The 23,969-nt window shown below is 36.4% G+C and overlaps 1 protein-coding gene across 1 annotated transcript in view; it reads left to right on the plus strand.

Moving 5' to 3' along the window:
* Window positions 1-23,969, plus strand: part of LOC120538599 (cystine/glutamate transporter-like) — a 46,200-nt gene that overhangs the window by 13,220 nt on the left and 9,011 nt on the right. The window contains exons 5-9 of the mRNA XM_039767988.1: window positions 1,454-1,553; window positions 9,560-9,604; window positions 13,362-13,485; window positions 19,891-19,994; window positions 23,803-23,899. Coding sequence (XP_039623922.1) covers window positions 1,454-1,553; window positions 9,560-9,604; window positions 13,362-13,485; window positions 19,891-19,994; window positions 23,803-23,899 — 470 coding nt within the window. The remainder of the gene's footprint in view (window positions 1-1,453; window positions 1,554-9,559; window positions 9,605-13,361; window positions 13,486-19,890; window positions 19,995-23,802; window positions 23,900-23,969) is intronic.

The following is a 23,969-nucleotide window of genomic DNA, read 5'->3' on the forward strand; positions in this document are numbered from 1 at the left end:
AAGCTATGTTTCACTGTGCTACTGGTTAGTACATTGTTTTGTGGAAAACTTTGAGCTCAGTCGCCCATATGGCCTTGGCTGTAAGAGCCAAATGTTTCTCCCACCTGCTTCTCCAATTGAGTTGTCCAGTATTGTGAGATTAAAAACTATTAAATTATTGAATGAGTCTCTTAATTATGGAATCTTGGAGACTATTATCATGTAGAGTGTTTTTAGTATTATAAATGTTACTGTTGTAACATTAATCTGTCCACATTTCAGATCAGCTTGAATGTTCCAGTTAAGCCTTCTCCTTCTGTACGTCCCAGGGCTTACTAATAAATGACTCCCCTTGATCTCATGCAAAGCCTAGGTGTCTGTGACAGGAGAGGTATAGTAGGCAGCACAGTGACCAAATAAAGGCTGTGTTTTTTTTCAAGCTTACAAGATCATTTGTAATGTGACTGTTTACTGGGTAAAACTTGAGCTACCATTTCATACTGGTATGGATTTCACTCCACATCAAACACTCCCAAAATATGTATTGGTCTCTAATGTTAGAAATTCATTGATAGCATGTGTGGACCACCAGGGTGCATACAGCCACCCTAACCCGACACAGATAGGCAGAGACATGAGTTCAGCAGAGCATGTGTTTATTTACAGCTGAGGCAGCACTTCTTCCTCGCTCACATACATACACCTACATACAGCACCACAGCACAATTCACAGTCCTTCCATCTCCACTCTTCCCTCACAAGCTTGGTCCTTCTTCCTCCTGACTCTAGTAGTGGCCACTGGCACCTATTATAAGGCACCCGGAGGTGCTCCAGGTCATCGTTGACTTACTTCCAGCAGCACTTTTAGGTGTGGCAGATGTGTTGCAAGCAAGGGCTCAGTAGTTCTCCAGGTGCCCCCTGGCAGTGGCCATGGGCCCCAGCAGGGTTGAGCTTTCAGGCTCCTAATCCATGGCACTGCTGTACGCCGGGGGGCTGCCCTCTACCACTCCGGTGGACGCAATGGTCTGGATATGCTCTCTCCCTGGACCTTCCATTATGGAGCTGTCTGCCACACATGATACATGATTTTTGTGTTTCACAGCATTCAAATTGGCTTGGTTTTAAAACATAATATGTACAGTATAAATCACAAAATTGCAATTGACATATATTAGTAAACAGGAGCTAATCTTTGGACACTTACATAATCAACGGTTCCTTTCAGTTAAGACTCAGAACTTAATGATTATTCACCAGTTTCAAAATTTCTAATAGATTTGTGCTTTAACTAATCATGTATTAACAAGGGTTCAGCCTCCATTGACCAAGGATGAAATATATTGAAAGTATGCTGCAGTTTGATTTTACTGATCTCTCCATCTTCTAGTCTACATAATAATAATAATACATTTTATTTATATAGTGACTTCCCATTGTAGAATATTTGATCAGATTTGTATTTTTACATTTGCAGGGCACACTGAAAATTTCCACAAAGCGTTTGACACCAGTTCCTTGACACTGGACAAGTTACCACTGGCTTTTTATTCAGGATTATATGCCTATGCAGGATGGTAGGTGTCTTTTCTCTCTTTCTCACTGTTTTTGTTCTTGCATAATTCCCGCTGGTAAATTCTTTCTTGAATATGTACAATAGGCTTGGTGCAAATAGATTTAAGATCCTTTGTGAAAAATCAGCTGACATATATCATCTTGTATAAAGTTATCTGCAGGATTTATTAGATAGATAGATAGATAGATAGATTATTTGTTCCAAGGGAAAATTTTATTTTTACAGAAGCCAAAAAAAATTTGTTTTACTTTTTATTGCACAAGAGGAAAGCAATTTCAAATAATAAAGCAAGCAACTAATGAATTTATTTAGTCAATAATTTTGTAATTACATCCCTCCCTCCCGATGAAAGGACAGAATTTTTTTTACTAATTTGAACGCTAGTTTATCAAACTAGAGATGTAACACTTTTCTAAGTCATAGAAAAAAAATAAAAGTAAAAGTCCAGGATTTTATGAGCTCAAAAATTGCTCCAGCATAATTTTTACAAGGAGTTTGTGAAATGTTAATACATTTTGAATCTGGCAATTTACATGAGGGCTAATGTTTGTGAGAAGTTTAATGTTGTCCCTGTGTCTTGGTGGCTTTTCTCCTGGTAGAATTTGTGCATTCCAAAGATGGTTCTTGTTTTTCATTTGATGTTGCCAGGATAGGCTCTGACTAACCTTGACACTACAATTAAAAAATAGGTTCACGTGACCTTAGGTTGTTAATAGATGTTAAGCTAACTCACCATCTTCCTGGTTGTCCTAAATTGGTGACATTTTAAAATTGGATGGAATTGAAATAATTCCAACAACAGATGCAAATAATATTACTATCCCCTACTACTGTACACACACTCCCTGCCCCTACACATCATTGAAGCTGTAAATTTGGTTCTGATCTCAGCCAGCCTTTAACTATTCAATCCTGTTACGGAATAATCTTTCTACTCCCCAATCTATCATTCTCTTTACTAACTTAACTATATATTCTTATCCCTGGTGCTTCACCTTTCTGCTTTAAATACCAGTATGCTTTGTAGCATCCTTCTTAAGTAGTCTGGATCTTATCAGGCCTATTGAAGTAGATTTGTTTTTAGATTCTCTTCTCCCACTGGAAGAGCTTAGGGAATCTTTGGATTTTATAAGCAATGGAAAATCACCAAGCCCTATTCAAATTAGTTGTCTTTTTAATGATGACGTCATCCATCACCTTAACAAATACAAACACTTCCATTAACCTAGCCTAATTACTCTCCAAACAAAACAGGATAAAAATCTCCATGAATTCTCAAATCACTGCCCAATTCCTTTGATGAATGCAGTTACCAGATTGTTGGATAGACTTCTTCCCTGCTACCTCGGAGTGGTTATTTACAAATTTGTCTACACAGGTCAAAGCGGCTTTATCAGCTCTCATCATACCACAGATATTATTTATCACCTTCTGTATCTAGCAATGTATTACACCAACAGACTGAATGCAATAAATACACAGAGTCTATTACTATGTATCATGAGTTCATGAAGTGCTGACACACCTGAACTAAATGATACAGCAGCACTTTCACTCTGGCACTTTTTCATTCAAATGGTACCTTATAGACCTACTTCACTATTACCAAATTCCTCTTAAAAAGCTGATCAATAGTAGCTAGACTTATGGTGCTGATATTTTGAAACACATCATTGTCTTAAATGACTTTCTGTTTTATGTTGTTCGGTCAGAGAGCATTGTTGTCCAGGACCATATTTATTATAACAGTCTCCTGTTCAGCTGTAACAGCATATGATCTTTCTATCCTGTGGTGTACAAAAATCAAATATTTTTCACAGTAGTTGAATGCTATACAAATGGAATATACTGTATGTACAGTGATCCCTTGCTATATCGCGCTTCGACTTTCGCGGCTTCACTCTATCGCGGATTTTAAATGTAAGCATATCTAAATATATATCACGGATTTTTCGCTGGTTCGTGGATTTCTGCGGACAATGGGTCTTTTAATTTATGGAACATGCTTCCTCAGTTTGTTTGCCCAGTGGATTTCATACAAGGGACGCTATTGGCGGATGGCTAAGCTACCCAATCAGAGCATGTATTACATATTAACTAAAACTCTTTAATGATATACGATATGCTTCCCACGCGGTGCTTGATTGTTTGCTTTTCTCTGTCTCTCTCACTCTCTCTGACATTCTCTGCGCCTGACGGAGGGGGTGTGAGCAGAGGGGCTGTTTGCACAGAGGCTGTTTGCCTAGAGGATATGGACGCTCCTCTAAAAAATGCTGCTTTATCGTGGTGCTTCGACATACTTAAAAGCCCAAAAGCATGTATTGATTTTTTGATTGTTTGCTTTTCTCTCGCGCACTCTCTCTCTCTCTCTCTCTCTCTGACATTCTCTGCTCCTGACACACATTCCTTTGAAGAGAAGATATACTTGCATTCTTTTAATTGTGAGAAAGAACTGTCATCTGTGTCTTGTCATGGAGCACAGTTTAAACTTTTGACTAAAGGGTGTTATTTCATGTCTAGAGGGCTCTAATAATGTTAACAGTGTGGGAGAAAAATAACCATACAAACATATGGTTTCTACTTCGCGGATTTTCATCTATCGCAGGGGGTTCTGGAATGCAACCCCCGTGATCGAGGAGGGATTACTGTATAATCATTTGAAGTATGTGGTAGACTATACTGTAATTCTTTAAGTGCTCTGTGGTAACACTAGTTCTTAATGATTCTCCCTCCTGAAGGCACTTATAATTAATCCAACTGTTGATCTGCTCAGATTATTTGGAACCCACATTCCTGCTTTTCCCATGCTTCAGCCCATGGTTAATTATATTGTCAAAAATTGTTGCCATTATTTCATTTGATATATACAGTATCTAGTTTGTATTTGATGACCCCTTCCAGCTCTTTCACCTCACATTTGCACCCACCTACCTCTACACCTAACAGCTTAATTTCCTACTCCTTCTGTTAGTCCTTCTCCTTCCATCATATTTGATTGAAGTGACCAACCTGGTGTGCTCCTTTATGTGTGAATTCATAATGAACCGCAAATCCACAGCTTTATACATCTGCATTCTCACAGTCAGTAAACAAGCTTTAACATCTGCAAAAGATTATTCTACGTTGAAAACATCATAAGAGGACCTGAAACAAATAACTCTCAAGTGAAATCTGTACTCTGTGCTGTCATTTGTATAAAATATTTTGCAAAGTTTATTTTCCATTTGTTAGTATTGTGAAAAGTGAAGAGAATTCTGTATAGTGAATGAGAACTCATATGGGTTTCAATGAATGCTAGTACGTGCTTACAATATTATAGTTAGGTAAGTTTTCAAATTTTAATTCCATAACATGTTATTGAAAAATACATCTTATACTAAACCTTTGCCTTTGACCAGTGATAACAATATAATCCATTTAAGATGGGGCCTCATGTATAACGCTGTGCATAGAACTCACACTATAACATGGCATAAGCACAAAAGCGGGAATGTACATATGCACAGAAAAATCCAGATGCAGGAATCTGTGCGTACGCCCACTTCCGCGTTCTTCCACTACATAAATCCAGGTCAGCGTGAAAAGTAATGCTCGTGCAGGCGCCTTCTGTCTCGCCCCATCTCCTCCCAGAATTACGCCTGTTTGAATATGCAAATCAATATAAATAACCCTTAAGCTCAGCGTTCTGTGAAAAGGCAATGGCAAATGCATGGAGGAAAATATAAGAATTTCAGCGAATACCAAGTGGAGGCAAGGAAAAATGTACTATTTTTTGGTTTAAACAGTGGTATAAACAACAAAAGGAAGTTGATCAAATGACATAGAGTGTCGGAGAAACTCACACAGTGCCCGAAATAAAAAAGAAGTTGTCACATATCAAAGTAAAAAGAAGTCACATATCACTGTCTGAGTTTCATATGAAAGCTTATTAGGGTACAGAGAAAAAAAAGGCACACAGTGTGAAAAAAGCATGAAATGTCAACTTTAATCTCGAAATTTCCACTTTAATCATGTAATTTATTTTGTCATTAAAGTAGAACATCATTAACTTCATTGTTTAATTAATTAGTTTCTCAAATCACAAGTAAAGTAGCACGTTAAATGCTTTGTTTTGTATGTGTTCGTCTATGTGCTCTCTGTGTGTGAATCACTACGTGCTTCTTAAACTGGCTTTCTTTTCCTCTGACAGGACACAGAATCCATTACATTCACGATATTACAGCTCTCTGAATAATTAAAATACTGAGATATATACGTGATATTATTTTCATGAAGATAGAAGTTAAAGCACGTTATTAAACATGGGAACACGGTGGCGCAGTGGTTGTGCACGACCTTCGATGAAATGATTTATTGCAGCAGTACTCAGGGGCGGCTCTAGGCTCATGGCGGCCCTGGGCAGAGAAAGAATAGGTGGCCCCTTCGCCCGCCAATGTCAATATGGTATCTTATGCACGGTGGATGGTCACGTCTGTTGCGGACACTGCATAGCCACCTCGTGCTCATGACACAAGTGTTTTACTTTTGCCGTAATTTGTCACTGCGTTTTTAACTGTTAGTTATTTTCTCTTTCTGTTTTATATTCAATATATATTGGCGTGGCAGCCCCTGGGATTTGGTGGCCCTGTGCAGATGCACAGTTTGCACATGCCTAAGGCCGCCAATGCAGTAATGTCTCTTTCAAATGTACTAACCTCCAATTCCTGTCTTTCCTTTTCATTTTCCAAGTAACCAGTCGCCACACAATCAGCTCTGTAATAGACGTTAAGCCATCTGTAAGCTTATAACAATGATTCTTCAAAACTTTTAAGGAACATTGAAATATCTTCGTAGTACATGTTTAGTTATTCTGTCCTTCACACCAGTCCCAGTGAAGCATACAGTGCAAGGCAGGAACAATCGTGAGAGGAGTGCCAGATCCTTGCTAGTGTAGCAACACCGTGTCCTTTAATTATTAACAATATAGATTATTTAAATGAAGTTAAAGTTTTATCTGTATAATATAATAAACATATTTTGCTGCATTTCTTCTTAAAAATGATATCATCATCATATGTAAATACACTATATAGTGGCTCAGGTTGTGCAATATTATAACTGTAGTGCAAGTTTACAGTGCGGTGATTGTACTTATAAGTACAAACAGTTCTACAGGGAGCACTTGATGGACTGATTGAGTCCGTTTAGAGCTCTTGGCATGAAACTCTTTCTGATCTGCGAGGTCCGTACAGGAAAGATTTGAAGCGTCTATCATATGAAAGCAGTTCAAATAGGACGCATGGCTGAGGCATCGTGTGCTTGATGTTGTATAACGATAATTCTCTTTCTGATCAGCTTCTCCAAGTGGTGCAGTGAGAGTAATATGGAAAAAGATGATCCGCTGTGGCAACCCTAACAGGAGCAGCTGAAAGAAGAAAAAGAAGGTGCAGTGAGAGTAATAATGCTAAAGCAGCTATGGTATTTAGAATAGTTTGACCATTCTGTGGACTATTATATTATTACTGGTTAATTACAATCAGATGCATTAACTAATAAACAATATGCGGTTAATTTCAGTGTATTTATAAAGCCCCGTCAGGAAAAGAAAGGATAACCACACAGGAACAGTAGCACTGCTTTGACACTGGCTGCCGCCTGTCTGCAAAACCGAGCGGAGAACTTGCGTACGCCAGGGTATGAGGTACCGTGGAAATCCGCGTGGCTTTACGCCAAGTTTAGGTTTTATACATCGCGATTTGAACATAGAATCGTTTGTACGCAACATTTCTGTGCGTATGCACCGTTTATAAATGAGGCCCCAGTGATGGGCAATAAATTTGTCAATTGCCAAGGCACATTTTGGAGACATCTTCATTAAGAGCTGAATATTGTCAGTATACAAATGGAATGTGATATCAGGATGTTGAATTAGGCTCCAGTGACAACAGATGTTACCAAGCACTAACATTGATAGTCATAACCAAGATGGAATAGGGCAAGGAAAGGCATGCAATAGCAAGTAAGGTATTGATGTGGAATTTTGCCTTAATATAGCTGCTTTATAGTGCCCCAAAAGTACAGCCTTATTTATATGTGGATAGCTGCTTTAGGCAAGGAGACTTACTAGTTGAGCATAAGCAGATCAAACAGTTAAGCTACGTCTATGCTAATCACCAAAGCAGGTTCCCACTCACCATGCTGATTTTATTACTGGAAGTCTCCTTCCTCAACTGCTAACCCCTGTGGGAATAATGCGATCACCCACACCAGGTGCTCTTAACAATATTCCTGGACCCAGTCAAACAGTATAACATCAATATTATTGTAAAGCAAAATGAATAAAAGTGATGGTAGCAAAAGTAGGAAATATATTTGAAAAGAGACATAAAATTTTAATAAATGTATTTAAAAAAAATCTTATTAAAAATACTTGGGCAGAAAATACAGGTGATGGAAGACGAGTCTTTAAAGGTATGAATTCAGAGTTGTTTCATATTATTTTTCAGTCTGCAACGGTCTTGCCAGTTTCTTTGAGCTCTGCTTTCTTTTGTTGTTTCCTTCTCTGCTCTCCTTATTCTTCTCTCTCTCTCTCTTTTATTTTGCTCAGCATGCATCCCAAACTTGAAGGTCTACTTCACTTCAAATTAACAATGATTACAAGAATATATTTTTGCTTTTCTCAGGCTGTTAGTTTATTTGTATTCTAATTACTTTAGGTCTAACAAATTACAAAAATTATTTGTAACCATCTATTTTCTTTTTTAAGATTCTAAAAGAATGATCTAAAAGACACAAGGTTCGAGTCACTAAAGATACATAATTTAAAATTAGTCTATACCATTTATTTGAAAAAATACACAAGAGTGTGTTTAAAATGGATTTAGAGTCCAGAGGTTACAAGTTTAGGGAGACTAAATAAAGTTTAAATAAAGTCAAAAAGTCCAGGTATTCTCATTTCTGTCTGTTTACTCAGTTGTCCTTATTTCTGGCAGGTTAATCAATGTTAGTTCCATGATATTCCATCTAGGCTACAGATTTAGTTTTGAATTGTAAACTACTTAGTTCACATTTTTGAGTTTCTACTGTAATGGTGTCCAAAACGTGCAGTGCATTCAATAAATAATTATCCATAAAGTAGTACTCTATTGAAGGATAAAATACTGTGAACATGATCATCTCTGTTGTTACCCACTGTGACCTTCTGAGCCCGCTACCCTATCTTGCCACCTACTTTGGCATCTGCAGGTCATTCAAACCCACAATAACACCTGAGCTTCAGCTCAGCAATAGTGATCAATCTATGGAGCACCGTTCCCCTTGCTCCATTGTGGGGCATCTCTGACTGCCTTGACGCAATTGCACTGGCACCTGCCTGATTCTGTTCTTGTTTTTATATTTCTTCTCATTGATTTTTCTTCTTTCCTTTTTTCTCTTTTACTCAAACCTTTTACATATTTTATGAGCGCAGATGCACTAAATGATCCACAAAGTCCCAATTAGGAATAGCTGAGCCAATTGGTTCATTCCCAAATTAAGTGCTCTGTGCTTGAGCCACATTATTTTTGAAAATATTCTGCACCCACTCTGAACCACAATGGACCGCGGCCACACATATGTCTGCAGTATCCAAAACACATGTATATTTATCTAAAATATTGTTAAATAAACTCAGGGTAAAGTACAAAACTATCAGATTACGGTTTTGAAATGAACATCTGCTTCCACCCTCATTCACTGGTCAAGAGTCCTATGTTAAGTTCTATTGTATGGAAAGCTTGGTTGTCTCAGTTTTCTATTAAAACACAAGAATAAAATTTTTTCTTAGCCATCGCTACAAACATTTTGGGGCAAATAACAAATAATAAAAATAATCCTTTTTTGATGTTGGATTCCATTAATAGTATAACATTCTAAAATGAGTTCTGGTTGACCTGCTCCATTGTGTCTTGCCTGGCATGCACCTTAGATCTGAAGGCAATCTTAGATCTTACTATTACACAGTAATGCAATTTTGTTTTCTTTAAACAGGCATGTACTGAATTATGTCACAGAAGAAATCATCGATTCCAAAAGGTACTGAGATTCTACCTCTTATGTACAAAATTGATTTTATGAAGAGATTATAATAATAGTAATAGTACATAACAAATAGAGGATCGAGTGGAAACAATCTTTTTGTCAGAGAGCAGAAAGAATTAATGCTGGCCTATTTAAACAATAATGAATTGTATTTACAAGTAAAACTACAAAAATATAATTAATGCTGAGAGGCAGAATGCACTGTTACAAAATAAGACACCTCATTCACTCTAATGTGCAAGGCTCTTATTATGCATTAAACACTTTTTCATTTTATCATTATTATTGCTGCTATTAATAATATTATTGATCATCAGATTTTTTTATGATTGCCTTTACTGTCTGTGAGCTTGGGTTCCCAGAATCCCTAGTGTTGTAGGTGTAAATATAACGATAATTTCAAAGTTTACCTTTTTATTTGCTGTCAGTTCTTTTTCTTTCTTCTGACTTAATCAAAAACCAAATAAAAAAAGAAATGACTAAAGTCTTAACTCTCCTTTGCTGCAAAATAGGCATGCATATTTGAAAATGTTGATGACATCTATAAATGAACAAAGAACATTATCATTAAATCAAATAATGAAATATTTCATTTATATTATATACAAATTTTGTCACGCTCAAATGAAATGACGTTGCTATGAAGAAGAGACACCTTCACAGTCAGAAGACCAGTTGGTCCCATTTTCTGGTGGTACCATCCTTTGCCTTGACTGACCATGTGAAGGAACCTCTTGGGAGAATCTTCATTAAGTAGCATTCAATTGTAACCTAAGTTGACAAATAATGTGAATAAATTGTGTTGTATAACTAACAAGAAACACCATTTCAAACAGAGCCACTGATAATCGAACATCAGCTTCAGCCCCATCATCTGCAGCAGCAGCAGCAACAGAAGCATCTTCTATAGACAGTTTGGGCTTCTATGTTGGTGAGACACATAAGGTGAACAGTGCCATTATGGTGCTGAAAGGGTACCTCACCAGTTCTTACACAGGTTAACATGAATACCTGCTTGACTTCTGGCAACAAACAGCAGCTGCGTAAACATATCTGTACTAATTTTTAAAAAGTATCTGAGTTAGCCAATAACATCCATTACTTGTGAATACAAATTTTAATGAGGTGATTACCTGCGGTGGGCTGGCGCCCTGCCTAGGGTTTGTTTCCTGTCTTGCACCCTGTGTTGGCTGGGATTGGCTCCAGCAGACCCCCGTGACCCTGTAGTTAGGATATACTGGTTTGGATAATGGATGTATGGATGAGGTGATCAGTGAAAAAAGAAGTTATCTTAACCTCAGCATAGCTGAATAGATTATTTTCTTAAATACAAAGTATGGTTACCTTCCCTATATGCCTCAATAAAAATCACTAACACATTTACTGTTTGTCCCCTAACACTCATGTTGCCCAAAGCAAGCACAAATTAGACCTTCTAAGCTTAAATGCAAACCCCAAAATAATGATGAGGGCAGATATAATAATGTTAGGAAGCAAAAAAGAAATATTTGTGGTGTAAATAGTATTTCTCAAAATTGTTTGTCAACTTAGCTCATAAATAAATGCTATCTAGTCAAATTATCTTCAATTGGAAAGTGCTCATTTTGCAGATCACGCCTATTGGACTTCAGGGACGGAAACATGGGTCTACACAAAGTGCAAAAAGGCACTACTTTTGCCAGATGAGCTAAAGAAGAGCCCTTTCTGAGAAACTGACGAATTAGTTACTAAAAAATAGTAAAATGTAATAATTTGAAAGTAACGATTTAGTTCGGTTTGGGTATGAAATTAACACAAAAATACTTTTTAAACTTACACTTTTACTGTAAAACTTCAATAAAAAACAACTGTTTGCATTCAATTTTCATCAATATTGCATTGAATTTTGATTCTGTGTTAGGACTTTTCTCATGGCAACGCAATGTATAACTGCTCGTGACTGAATTTCGTTTCTCTCTCTCTTAAATAGAATTACTTTTTCGAATGTTTGGCTCTTAAATTTGTTAATTATCTTTGTAAAAGCTATTCTAACAGGAAACTGTTAACATTTTAATACTGATGGTATATCAAGATCTCCTTTGTTATCTAATGTTATCCGCGGAAGATTTACTACATTACCTTTCTTGGATACATCCTTCTTTCTGCAGTAATTTGTGCAGTGGAAAACTAGATGGTGTTAATGGTTGTAGATATTCTTCGGGATATTGTAAGTTGATGATCACCACCAACTGTTTCAGCATAGTCTATTGATATGCATTTAACCAATTTGCCATGTAAGTGATCGACATTTTTACCGTTAATTCATTTGACTTCATCGTTTCTCGGTGCTAGGATTGCCTGTATACTCATTTTTTCTGTTGATTATTTTTACCCTGTATTCAGTAAATTATGTCACTACTTGTTTTGAATTGTGGCAGTTCAAGACCATTCGTTAACCAACAGTCCCTAGGTGTTTCAGAGGAGACTAATTACAGAACCAAGGGACTTTAAAAAGCTCCAGACTTTTTAGAGTGGCTTCAAAGCAGCATTAGCTGGTTAATTTGCTGTGTTGATGCTCTCCCTTATCTTGACTCTTGCTGTTGTGGCTTAGGTTTGGTGGTGTTCTGACCACTCTGCTTTGATTTTTGTGGCTTTTTGACCTTTTGATTTCACTTTCTCTGCTACTGCTTGTGAATTTTAGCATTTTTTAAATCCGGTTAAGGATTTTTTTTAACATTTGTTGTTTAACTGTTTTCAATAGGAAATTGATTAGGGTTTTACTTTTAGGAATTTTAGTACTTTCTAAAAATTTGTTTTTGTTGTTTTGCTATAATTTTAACTAACTAATTAATTAATTAATTGCTTTGTCATCAAATATGTAAAGGAATACTGCAACTAAAAATGATGTTGTGTTCAAATATTACTCTGTGAACTTTATAGTGATGGCTGAGATAATTTTTTAATCTCATGTTTTCATGCAGAATGAGAGAAAGTACATTATTATCATATAATGCTATCTAACAGTCACCATTACTGGCCAAAGCAAATATCGTTTGAAAACATCCATGAAAAAAAAAAAAAAATCCTCATGTTACTCTGTCACATAATCCATATGTCCATTATACATTTGAATACTCAAAACATACAAAAGGTACTCATTTTTGCTGAACTATTATTAACATATACTTTCAGAAAAAGCACCATGCTTTGTAAACTATGCAATGCATTCCTGGTAATTTTGTGCTTCTGAAATGAAGACAGGACAATTGATCAATGAATGAAGGAAGAAATGGGTGTTCAATACAATTTTTGTTTGTGGGTGTGTGTGCGTTTTTTTCTTCTTAGAGCATTTTCTGAAAGTGGTTGTTTAAAGTAATTAAATAAAAGCTTAAAATACATTTTTGGAATGCTGTGAGCAAACAAGTGGATAACTTTGTATGTCGATTAAGCAATAAGTTTAACATGAGAATTTTTCATGGAAGTTTTAATATTGTTTGCTGTTTTCCTGCATTGGTCATGTACTATAACTGTTGAATCATAAACTTTCTTACCTTCTTTCTGAATGAACTCATGGCATTTAAAATTTGTCACAATAAAGCACAATGTGTTAGCAACATTATAAATAAAATATTTTTTAGGTAGAATATTCTTTTAGATTTCAAAAAAATCTAAATTGTTTATGTGCATGATCTGAGTTTTAGAACATTTCCGAATCCTTGTGCTGGTGAATCATTACACTCTAAGTACTGATAATAAGTATTTGTTTTTTTAGAAACATCCCTTTGTCCATCATATTATCTATGGTAACAGTGACAATTGCTTATCTTCTGGCGAACATTTCTTATTACACCGTGATGACATCTCAAGATGTTCTGGAATCCAATGCTGTCGCCATGGTTTGTGAATTCACTTTTAATAAATATAAACAGACACATATTAGAATGACTGGAAAAGATCTGTCTAGGAGCACAGTGATTAGCACTGCTGCATCACAACCTTAAAAGACAAGATGTGAACCCCAGCATGACCACTGCCTGGCTCTAACAAGCAGGTTCATCCCTGTATTTGTGTGGTTTTTGCCATCTGATCCTCTCACATTCCAGATTAAGTGGTCATTCTTAACCAGCCTGGTAGAACTGAGTGTGGGTGTGCTCATAAGAGTGCTCATGAAGGACTGGCACCTTGGACAGTGTCAGATGCTGTTTTCCACACAGTGCTGCAAGAATGAACTCTAGCGTCCCCAGCCTTGAAATTAAATAAGACAAGGCCAGTTAATGGGTGGATGGATACATTCATGAAATAACCTAACTACATGACTACATTAAACTTCCCCAAATGTAATGGAATGCTACTCCAACACAACAATCATGTATCTTTTGAGTCGTAAATTTCCAGTGCATAGGTCCTAGTTGATTTCAATAGTAGTCTGAATATTTTCCATTGTTTTTTGTGACTGCTAATTGCATTAGCCATATAACAAGGCCACACTTTTCTTATTATACTTTCTGACATTGCTGCCTGTGGTTTAGAAGTTAACCACACACGCTCTAAAAACCTCTTACTTTCAGTCCTAATCGCCAATGTAACAGTTGCAAAATTCAACTAACCTAATGCTTTATATCTACCATATGTTCAGCAGATTTATGTTTATCTGCTTTAGATGCCTTCACACCATTTTTGGACATCTCCATGTTGGCCTTTAATATCCAGATGTTAACCTGTGAGAGAATATGGGTGATACTAAAATAATATACCCATATATTTACTATGCATACAGTATGATCCAGTCCTTAAAGATGTGATAAATGCTAACAACTTGTTGACTTTTTCAGGATGTTATTGTTGATCAGAATGATTTAACTAATCAAATCACCCCAGCCAAACCAGGCACAGATGTTTGTCAAAAAGAGTCTTGATGTATTATGTAGATTACATTCATGAGGTCTTGGGTGCTTTACAAGGTCATTGGCTTAAGATTTCCTTTGTAGATGTGTTGCTTGCCAACATTTAAAATACAAATGTTTATAAATCATATGTATCTTTAATATAAACTTTACCAGTGACAGAATACTGAAAAGTATTCAAACCAATATAAAAACAAATTACTCATTTGGTAATTTAAAGAAAAACCATAAAATATTTTACTATGGGAAGCAAATCCTCCTACAGTGCAAAACATTGAACTATACATAAAAATTAAGGTGTAGAAAGCATATAAAAACATTAAATATTTTAATTTTCAAATGGCTATAAGCAGGTTTTTTGTAGAATACATTTTTATAATTTAAAAAGTATTCTCAATAATTACATTTTAGCTCCAGAATTGTACATTTGCCCTTTTTCCATGTTCTGGTCATTCTATATATTGTGACCAGGTGCAGGAATGACAGATCTCATGATAACATTTGGAGCACCAACAAAGTCATCACATTTAATTTAACAAAAAAGTTCAACAAAAAACAATCACTTCCTGGAGTTGGTTGTCTTGCCCTTGAGCTTACAAATAAACAAAAAAAGGTCTGTTAGCTTGGGAGCACCATCCTGCAGGTCACACTTGCCAAAAAGATGTCTCCTTCGTGGCAGCCGGGTTCTTATGGTTGTGGAACCGGAAGGGGTGGGGCTAAGTGCCCTCACTAGACAGTTCCTTGGTGCTGCAAAGTGAGAAGAGAATGTTAGCGACAGCACCCCCTCTCATCCCTGTGGTTTATTACCTACCTTGCATGAGCCCATTAGGAGATCCACCAACACACTTGCATGACAATATATAAAATGCAAAGTTGACTGACTCATTCACTCACTCTTCAACAGAAACTATTTCCTATTTAATTAAAAAACTGAATTTGGCAGGATGGTACATCTAGGGCAGTATGTATACATTAAGAAAGGACATTTAGATATTTCAATATTTAGGAGTACAAACAACCCCTGCAATAGAAAAATTAAACATCCCATAATCTAAAAAATGCTTTGACTAATTGATATTTGGTGACATAATAGAAAAAAGAAAAATACTGTAGCTGTCCTGTTTTTTTTTCTATATTTTTGTCCATAATATTACTGCAGCAAGCAGGCTAAGTTAACATGCAAGCTGCATCCTTTTTTCGGGTCAGCTCTGAGAATGTAATTGCAGAGAAAAAAGGGGGATTTCCTGTTTATGTAGATTAAGGCCTCCAGCTGAAGCGTAAAGAGAAATGCCTGGCAAAACTCAAAGAAGTCATGGTAAGCAACAATGATTTAAAGCTCAAGTCCGGGTGCCAGGTGCTACGGCAGGGAGTGTAGGTGTTGATTTGCCAGAACCAAAAAGTGATGGAGAGAGAAGTAGAAAAGGAAGTTGTGTCCTTGGATCTAAGACAAACTAGGAAAGATGGTGTCCATTAGCCTGTTTAAATGCACAACAGCTCAGTTAAGGGGTCCCCCATGGCCACAACAGAGAGGAGGTGCAAACTTTACATAGTTCAATATTATTTTTACCTGCACTCTTTGTACAATTCTTAAATACTAATTCATAGCCTGAGCTGCTTAAATGTGCAGCATGTAAAGGTCAATGCTTTCTGTAGTAAGTTAAAGTAAAACACAAATAAATCAGTGTTAGAAATAAATCTGACTATTGCTTTCGCAGAACATTAATATGACCTCAAAACACTTAACACAGAAATTAGAACACAATACCCATGCTACAAAAACTTTCATCTTCAATACAAAGTGTAGTAATGCATACATTTTTTTTAATATCTTTATGGTATTTGTGAATTTTTATCAAAAATATACAAATACTAGCCATGTGCGCCCAACTACGTTGCGCGTGTTAAAGTTGTCTGTGAAGGGCTCCCTGTTTAAACACGGCTGTCAGTCGTGAACTGGGCCCTTTGTCGCACAGCATTATGATTTTTTATAAGGGAAACAAAATTACAAAGACAACCTGTGGACATTGATTCGATAGGAACGGCCTACTCAGAATCACTGTCCAAATAGTAATTATGTGGTGGTGTAGAAGCATTTCTGCTTCTGTCCGTTCACAGTCCGTCTCGTTTTCACGACGCTATCGTTTCCTCTCACGATGTCTTCTCAACCTTTCTCCAATCTCACAGGTTGCTTTGTGGCAATCGAAAGAGTGAGGCAATATACTCGGAGCAATAGTTATAAAAGGGGGACACATAGGTATCCAGGCTCTTTAAAGCATAAACAGAGATCACTTCACTGACATGTGAGCAAGCCACGGTACAACTGTGAGATGCGCAGCACTCGCTGGCTACAATGTAACAATAATAATTTCCGGAACGTGCTGTTACGTTGTCATTCATTTTACCCACTGTCTTTCATTCACTCATATGTTACATAGGCACATACCTTTTATCTTCGGCAATCTCATTCTCTAACCAGGCCTCAGGAGCTAACCAGCGTAACACTTTCCACCACCCCTTTCGTTATTCCGGCATATTGTTGACATCCGTGAGTAACAACAACGTATTAAAATGGAAGGTGGTCTACGTATGTGTGGACAAACAAAGATCAAGATCTAAATGAAGATCTCTTTAGTTAATTTAAAGCACAACAATTTGTTTAGTTTGAATGTCTGTGTTTTGAGGTGTGACTGGAGTACTACAGTCTTCAGTAGTATAAGCCTGGAGGAGATTCTTAATGCAATGCCTATGTTTTAGCTGTCTCTCTACTGCCATCTAGTGCTTCTTCTTCTAATTTATTCGCGGACAAACAAAGATCAAGATCCAAATGAATATTATATATAGAGATGGTAACCAATGAGTGGAGAAACTGTCCACTCATTCCAACACAGGAATACATTTCCCCTAAGAAAACATACTGTTGTGCAATCTCATATAAAATAAATTGTAACGCTATAAAATATGCAGTCCAGAGGAAGGATTTATGTACAGTAGACACACAATCAAATTTATACAGAACAGTTTTACTCACTCTGTGAAAGCAAATTATAAATCTCTTTATTTGTCCGTGTATTAACACAACATTCACATAACTCTCTGCTGTACAATGTAATGTTTTGTTGGTCTAATCTTTGATCCTTGTCAGGCCAGAGAAATTTCTCTTGCAAGGCACCTAGGAAAAAAGTGGGAATGTTGAATCCAAACCTGACATGACTCTACTGTTCTGTTATCACATGCCTCTTCCATGGCATGCAAAAGTGATTCATTTACATATGGTTTCGAGAATGAACAGCATTTGTTTAACCAGTTAAATACCTAATGATTTGCTGACAGTCTGGAGAACAGAGCATAAGATTTAACATGATGAAAAGACTGCTTCCTGGCTACAGTGCTGTTGCGCCTGGTGCAGATGTCACCAGGGGCCTCATGTATAAACAGTGTGTATGCACAAAAATGTTGCGGAAGTCTGTTTCCATGCTCAAATCGCAATGTATAAAACCTAAACTTGACATAAAGCCACTCACATTTTGAGGAGATGGTGTCTCAGCGCTAGCAAGGAGCTGGCGCTCCGTTCACGGATTGTTCTTGCCTCACGCTGTATTCTTGCTGGGATTGGCGCGACACTGGAAGGATAGAATAATTAAACATGTAGTATGAAGATATTTCAATGTTCCTTAAAGGTTTTGAAGAATCTGCGTTCTAAGCTTACAGATGGCTTAACATCTATTACAGAGTTGATTGTGTGAAAATTGGGTATTTGGAGAAAGAAAAGTGAGGACAGGAATTGGGGGTTAGTACGTTTGAAAGAGACAGTACTGCTGCAATAAATTATTTCATCGAAGGTTGCGCACGGCGCAGCAAGCATCTTGCGTGAGGCAGGAACAATCAGTGTGCCACCGTGTTCCCATGTTTAATAACATGCTTTAATTCCTATCATCATGAAAATGATATCAAGTATACATCTCAATATTTTAGTTATTCAGAGAACTGTAATATTACGAATGTATTGGGTTCTGTGTCCTGTCAGAGGAAGAGAAATCCTGTTTAAGAAGCATGTAGTGATTCACACACATAGAGCACATAGAAGATCAAATACAAAACAAAGCATTTAACAACTAACTACTTTAGTTACAATGAGATTTGAGAAACTAGTAAATTAAACGATTTTAAGATGAAGTTTATGATGTTCTACTTTAATGATAAAATAAACTACGTGATTAAAGTGGAAATTTTGAAATTAAAGCTGACATTTCGTGCTTTTTTCCCCACAGTGTGCCTATTTTTTTTCTTTGTACCATAATAAGCTTTCATATGACGGCTGACGACTCTCCTTTTCATAGCGACTTTGATATCTGACAACTTCTTTTTTATTTCAGGCACCGTGCAACTTTGTGAACTTGAGCTTTCGGGTTTCTCCGACACTCTATGTCACTTGATAAACTTCCTTTTGTTGTTTATACCAACAAATAGTACATTTTTCCTTGCCTCCACTTGGTATTCGCTGAAATTCTTCTATTTCCCCCTGTGCTTTTGCCATTACCTTTTCACAGAACGCTGAGCTTAATTTGATTTGCATATTCAAAAAGGCGTAATTCTGGGAGGAGTTTTGGGAGTGATAGCAGGCGTGTGCATGTGCGTTACTTTTCACGCTGACCAGGATTTATGAAGCGGAAGAACATGGAAGTTGGCAAATGCACAGATTTATGCATCTGGATTTTTTTGTGCGTACGAACATTTCCGCTTTTGTCCTTACGCCATGTTTTAGTGTGAATTCTACGCACGTCGTTATGCATGAGGCCCCCAGGTGAGTTGGAGTCAGGATAGGAGGAGTTTAATGATTGCCTGGGAAGAGTGGAGGAGGGAGAAGTGCTGACAATTGTGAAGATCATGCAAGAGAAAACTTGAAAAGGTATTTCTGTGGTAATAAAACAACTTTTTTTTAAAATCTAAGATCGAGCATTGACAGTTGTGCCTCGGATTTGGGGTTCTGATATGCCCTCTAGCGGCCACAATGCAGAATATACATATAATATAAGCACTTTTTTCCATTTACATATAATTTCCATAACCATGTTTTTCTCATGGCATTTAAATCGGAAACAATGCACACTGCTTATCCTGACAACACTGGATTCAAGACAGAAATCAACCCTTCTTATGCCAGGCTTTCAGAGGTCATAAACTGGCTGAATGTATAACAGTTAACCTAGAATCCATCTCTCTGAAATGTCTGAGGAAAAATGGAGTGCCATCAGAAGAACCCACTCTAACATTAGGAGAAAATGCAAGCTTCATACAGACTGGTTTTGAACCAAAGTCTCTAGAGATATGGAACACTTGCACCATAGTATTTAGCAAATTTCCATTACTTTAGTTTTTTCTTTTTGCAACCTTTTTCAGACATTTGCTGACAGAGCACTCCAAGGTTTCTCCTCTGTCATTCCAATCCTTGTTGCTGTGTCCTGTTTGGGAGCTATAATGGGAGGCTGCTTTACTACACCCAGGTAAAAATATTTGTTTTCAAACCATTTTTACTAGGTGGGAAGGAGCTTAATTTAACCTCATTAGCATTAGAACCAAGCGTAACTTGGGCTGTAAAAAACTGTGTGACAAGTATTAGCATCGAGCATCTCTCGGGCAACTGTATAGACATGAAAGTGTTTGATCTGATGATTACTCGGGCTGTAAAAGTGCCAACAGCATTAGTGCTGAGCGTTGCTCGGGAAACGATATAGTATTACCCAGGCAATGGTGCAGACTTGTCTTCTCCTAGCCTCATAATAGCGTCTCGTAGGAGATGTTTTTCAGCAGCCCAAGTGCTGCACACTCTTGACAGTGAAATGAGCAGTGATGACAAAGTGAATCTGTCTTCAGGAAGTGAAATTGAAACAGACAGTGAAATCGAAAGTGATTCTGATGAATCTGAAAGTGATGCTTGTGTTAATCGCAAATATGCAGTGGTGCTGTTCAAAAGCTGATCAGTCTGGAAAGAAAATCTGCAAGGAATCACGCTACTATTGTCCTGACTCTGACATTAGATTGTGTATTTCATTTTGACAATGTATTCGGTATTATCATTTTTATTATTATTCATTATTATTATTTGTATCCTTATACTTTCTAGACTTCTGACTTTGTACTTTTAGTGTTTTGCATGTTTTACTGTAGAAATATTTAATAGATATGTAATTTTTCAAGCCAGAAAATGCGGCACTTTTCACCTGTGTTTTTAAGAAAAAATGTAACACTAAGGAGGTTAAGGATGCCAGTTTGATGTTTAAATCTAAGGTAGCTGTTGTGGAATGGCACTGCTAATACAGAAGAGCTAAGAATAAGTCTTCTTATAAAGAACAGCCTGAGTATGCAAAGGAGAATTTGCAAAATACTTCTATAAAACCAAACATTTTAGAGGCTCAAAGGGGTAAAATAAATTCCACAATGTTCAATTTAAGATGATTTCTATGGCTCTGAATAGTATTAACAGGGTTATGAAAAAGATAAATGAATTTTATATTGAAAATGAGTGCAGAGTTCTACAAATTTGACTTTAGTGGTCCATAAATGTGCTGGTTGTTTAAGAGAAAAATTGCAGTGAAACAGTTTTAGTCTTATAGAGAAAAGTGAGCATACATCTTCTCTTCATCATACTTCTGCCCTATGGTATTAACCTAACTGCCATATGTGTAACCAGATAATCTGTCACCGTTAAAATCTTTCAGTCAAAATATATTCAGTATCTCATTTAAAGTCACCTTCCTTAGCCAGCTGTTTTTCTGTTAAATTTAGCTTTTAGCAAACATTTGTGTTTATCTAGTTCGATGATCAGAATTTGTAAATAAAGTTTAGTTTCTAAATTTAGTGCACAGACACAGATTCCTACATATATTTTTCACTAAATTTAATTTCAAAACAGAAAATGTCATGAAGCATATGCAGTACATGTAAATATAATGAAAATATGAGGGACGTTCAAAAAGTTTCCGCACTTTTAACTCTATTTATTAAGAATTTGAAAAACAAATGACGTCACTTTTCGAAATAGTCTTCTTCATTTGCGATGCAATTTTCCCAGCATCATACCAACTTTTTAATGCCCAATTACTACTACTCCCGCCTTCACCACTTCCAACAAAAATATAAAAGTGTGGAAACTTTTATAATGTCCCTTGTATACACGTATGTATGAACATTTGATGTTTATGATCCTTGAACATTTGTTCTTTTCAATGTATTAATAGATCTGAAAGACTTACAGTAAGAATTATCATGTAAAATGAATTTACATGAGAGAATAAAGACTAAGGCCAGTTAAGCACAGAAAGGAACATTATATTCCCATTTACACGAGTCTCAGTTCATTGAGGATTGTTAAAAAGTAAAGCCAAATTGCATGAGATGTAGACCTCTCAGTCCTGCCTCATCGTCCTGTGATATGCTATAGTAGAGTATTGTATAAGGTTTTGTAAAATTATTTGATGATGTGATGATGGCTGTGTCGCCAGTAAAGTCATTGTCTCCCTTCTACTTGGAGGCATTTTGGAGTATCTTGGGCAATGTATTAATGACATCATTTGCCACAACAGGAAGAGAAAGAGGAAAGTAAAACCTTATAAACAAGCAATCACAGTGATTACATATTACTTAGTGGTCCATAATTTTTATCTAGATGGTTGAAATTCAAATTGAGATATAGAAAATAGTCATATTGACTTTAAAGCCTTTGTTTCCTTTAATGAATCCAGCATCATAAGTTTGAATTCCATGCCCAGTCAATGTGAAAATGGAATGTGAATGTTCTGTCCCATGTCTGTTTGCATCCACAAGATATACATGTTGAGGTAATTACAGATTAAACATTGGGTTCCTATTAGGGTCTTTATGAGTGAGCCCTATGATGGAAAGGTGCTCTATTCAGGATTGGATTCCCAACTTGTAACTGATGTAGTCAAGACTGCCACCATCCCATGACTGTAAAATGAATTTTTAAGTTTTAAAAAAATATCTGGGCATATACTGGGGCAACTTAGCGAATAGCTATTAGGAAACCAAACAAGCTTGATTAACTTGATTGTGAATTTGAGTCATCAATATGGGAAAGACACATATGGGGCCTGTAAAAGACCCATAAGGTCAGCCAAGACCTCCCCTGACCTGAACAGGAGACTCACCTAAACTCAGCCAGCCCCCAAATACTACCTGCTGAACAAGAACATGCCCCAGAAATTGGGAGCTGTCTTAAAAAGTTCTTAAAATACATGTGAAAGTCTCACAATTTATCAAACTTTCTCACAATAGACAGAAAAAAAAACTGTCAAAATCTAACTTATATTGAGGAAAAGTTTCACAGTAATCTTTATAAATAAAGATGTATTAACAAATATATAATATTAAGCAAAAATACCAGAACAACAAAGGGCAGAAGAATTTGCCTAAAAAGTAAACTAACAACAATCAAGTCCCAATACATTATCCAGTACGAGTAATCCAAAAACAGAAGCAAAATCCAAATACCAGAAGGAAAAAAATTAGAAATACATTACTCACACAAACTCCAAAACATGTTCTGCTGATGCTTCTCTCTTTCTGATTTAATATAAAGCCAGGAGGAGAACCAGCAGCAGTGATGTCAGGGTGACTCTGCCTCCTGTGTCTCCACCCACAAAGTACAAAGAATGAGCATACATTTATATTTATAAAATAAAACCACTATATCATGGACAAACCTAAGAGAAATTATATAAATATATGAATAATAATAATTCTAAAATAAGAAAAACAACAATCAAACATTAAATACACAATAATACAGGCTGCTATATAACAGACTCAGTGGCTTGACTGACTTCTTATGTTTTAAATCATATGAACAGTCTGCCTAGCAGTGCTAATATGACTACACAATGCTAAAGTAATGAGTGATGATGTCAGTTTCTCATCTCTTCTGTGAAGTACTTTATACAATTCCAGAGTTTGAAGGCTTTCAGAGTTCATGAGTTTAGACTGGTTTATTCTCTATAATAGGCCAAATCAAACATTGTCTAAAAAGATATCTGTGTAAATATTGTATTCTTCTAGATAATGGGACACCAGAAAAACTTTGCAATTTTGTTTTTTCGACATGTAGCAAAAACATCCCATGAATATTAAGAGCATCTTATTTTATTTTCATTAAGTTATCCATACTGTTTCTGATTTTTTGCCCACCCTACAATTATAGTTTGATTTAAAATTTTGTTCACAATTCATGATGCATTTTTCTTATAAACTTAATTCATATATTTATTTCTACTTTTCACTCATTTGCTTATGCAGGATGTTGTTTTCTGGCGCCAGAGAAGGACACTGGCCTGTTCTCTTTGCTATGATTCACATTCGAAGGCACACTCCTCTACCTGTGGTGCTACTAATGGTAACCAATAACTTTCTTATAATTCTGGGAGCCGTTTCCACTAACCAAAGGCTTCATTTACTCACTAATT

The sequence above is a fragment of the Polypterus senegalus genome, chromosome 11, assembly GCF_016835505.1.
Source record: "Polypterus senegalus isolate Bchr_013 chromosome 11, ASM1683550v1, whole genome shotgun sequence".
In the NCBI taxonomy this organism is placed as follows: Eukaryota; Metazoa; Chordata; class Cladistia; order Polypteriformes; family Polypteridae; genus Polypterus; species Polypterus senegalus.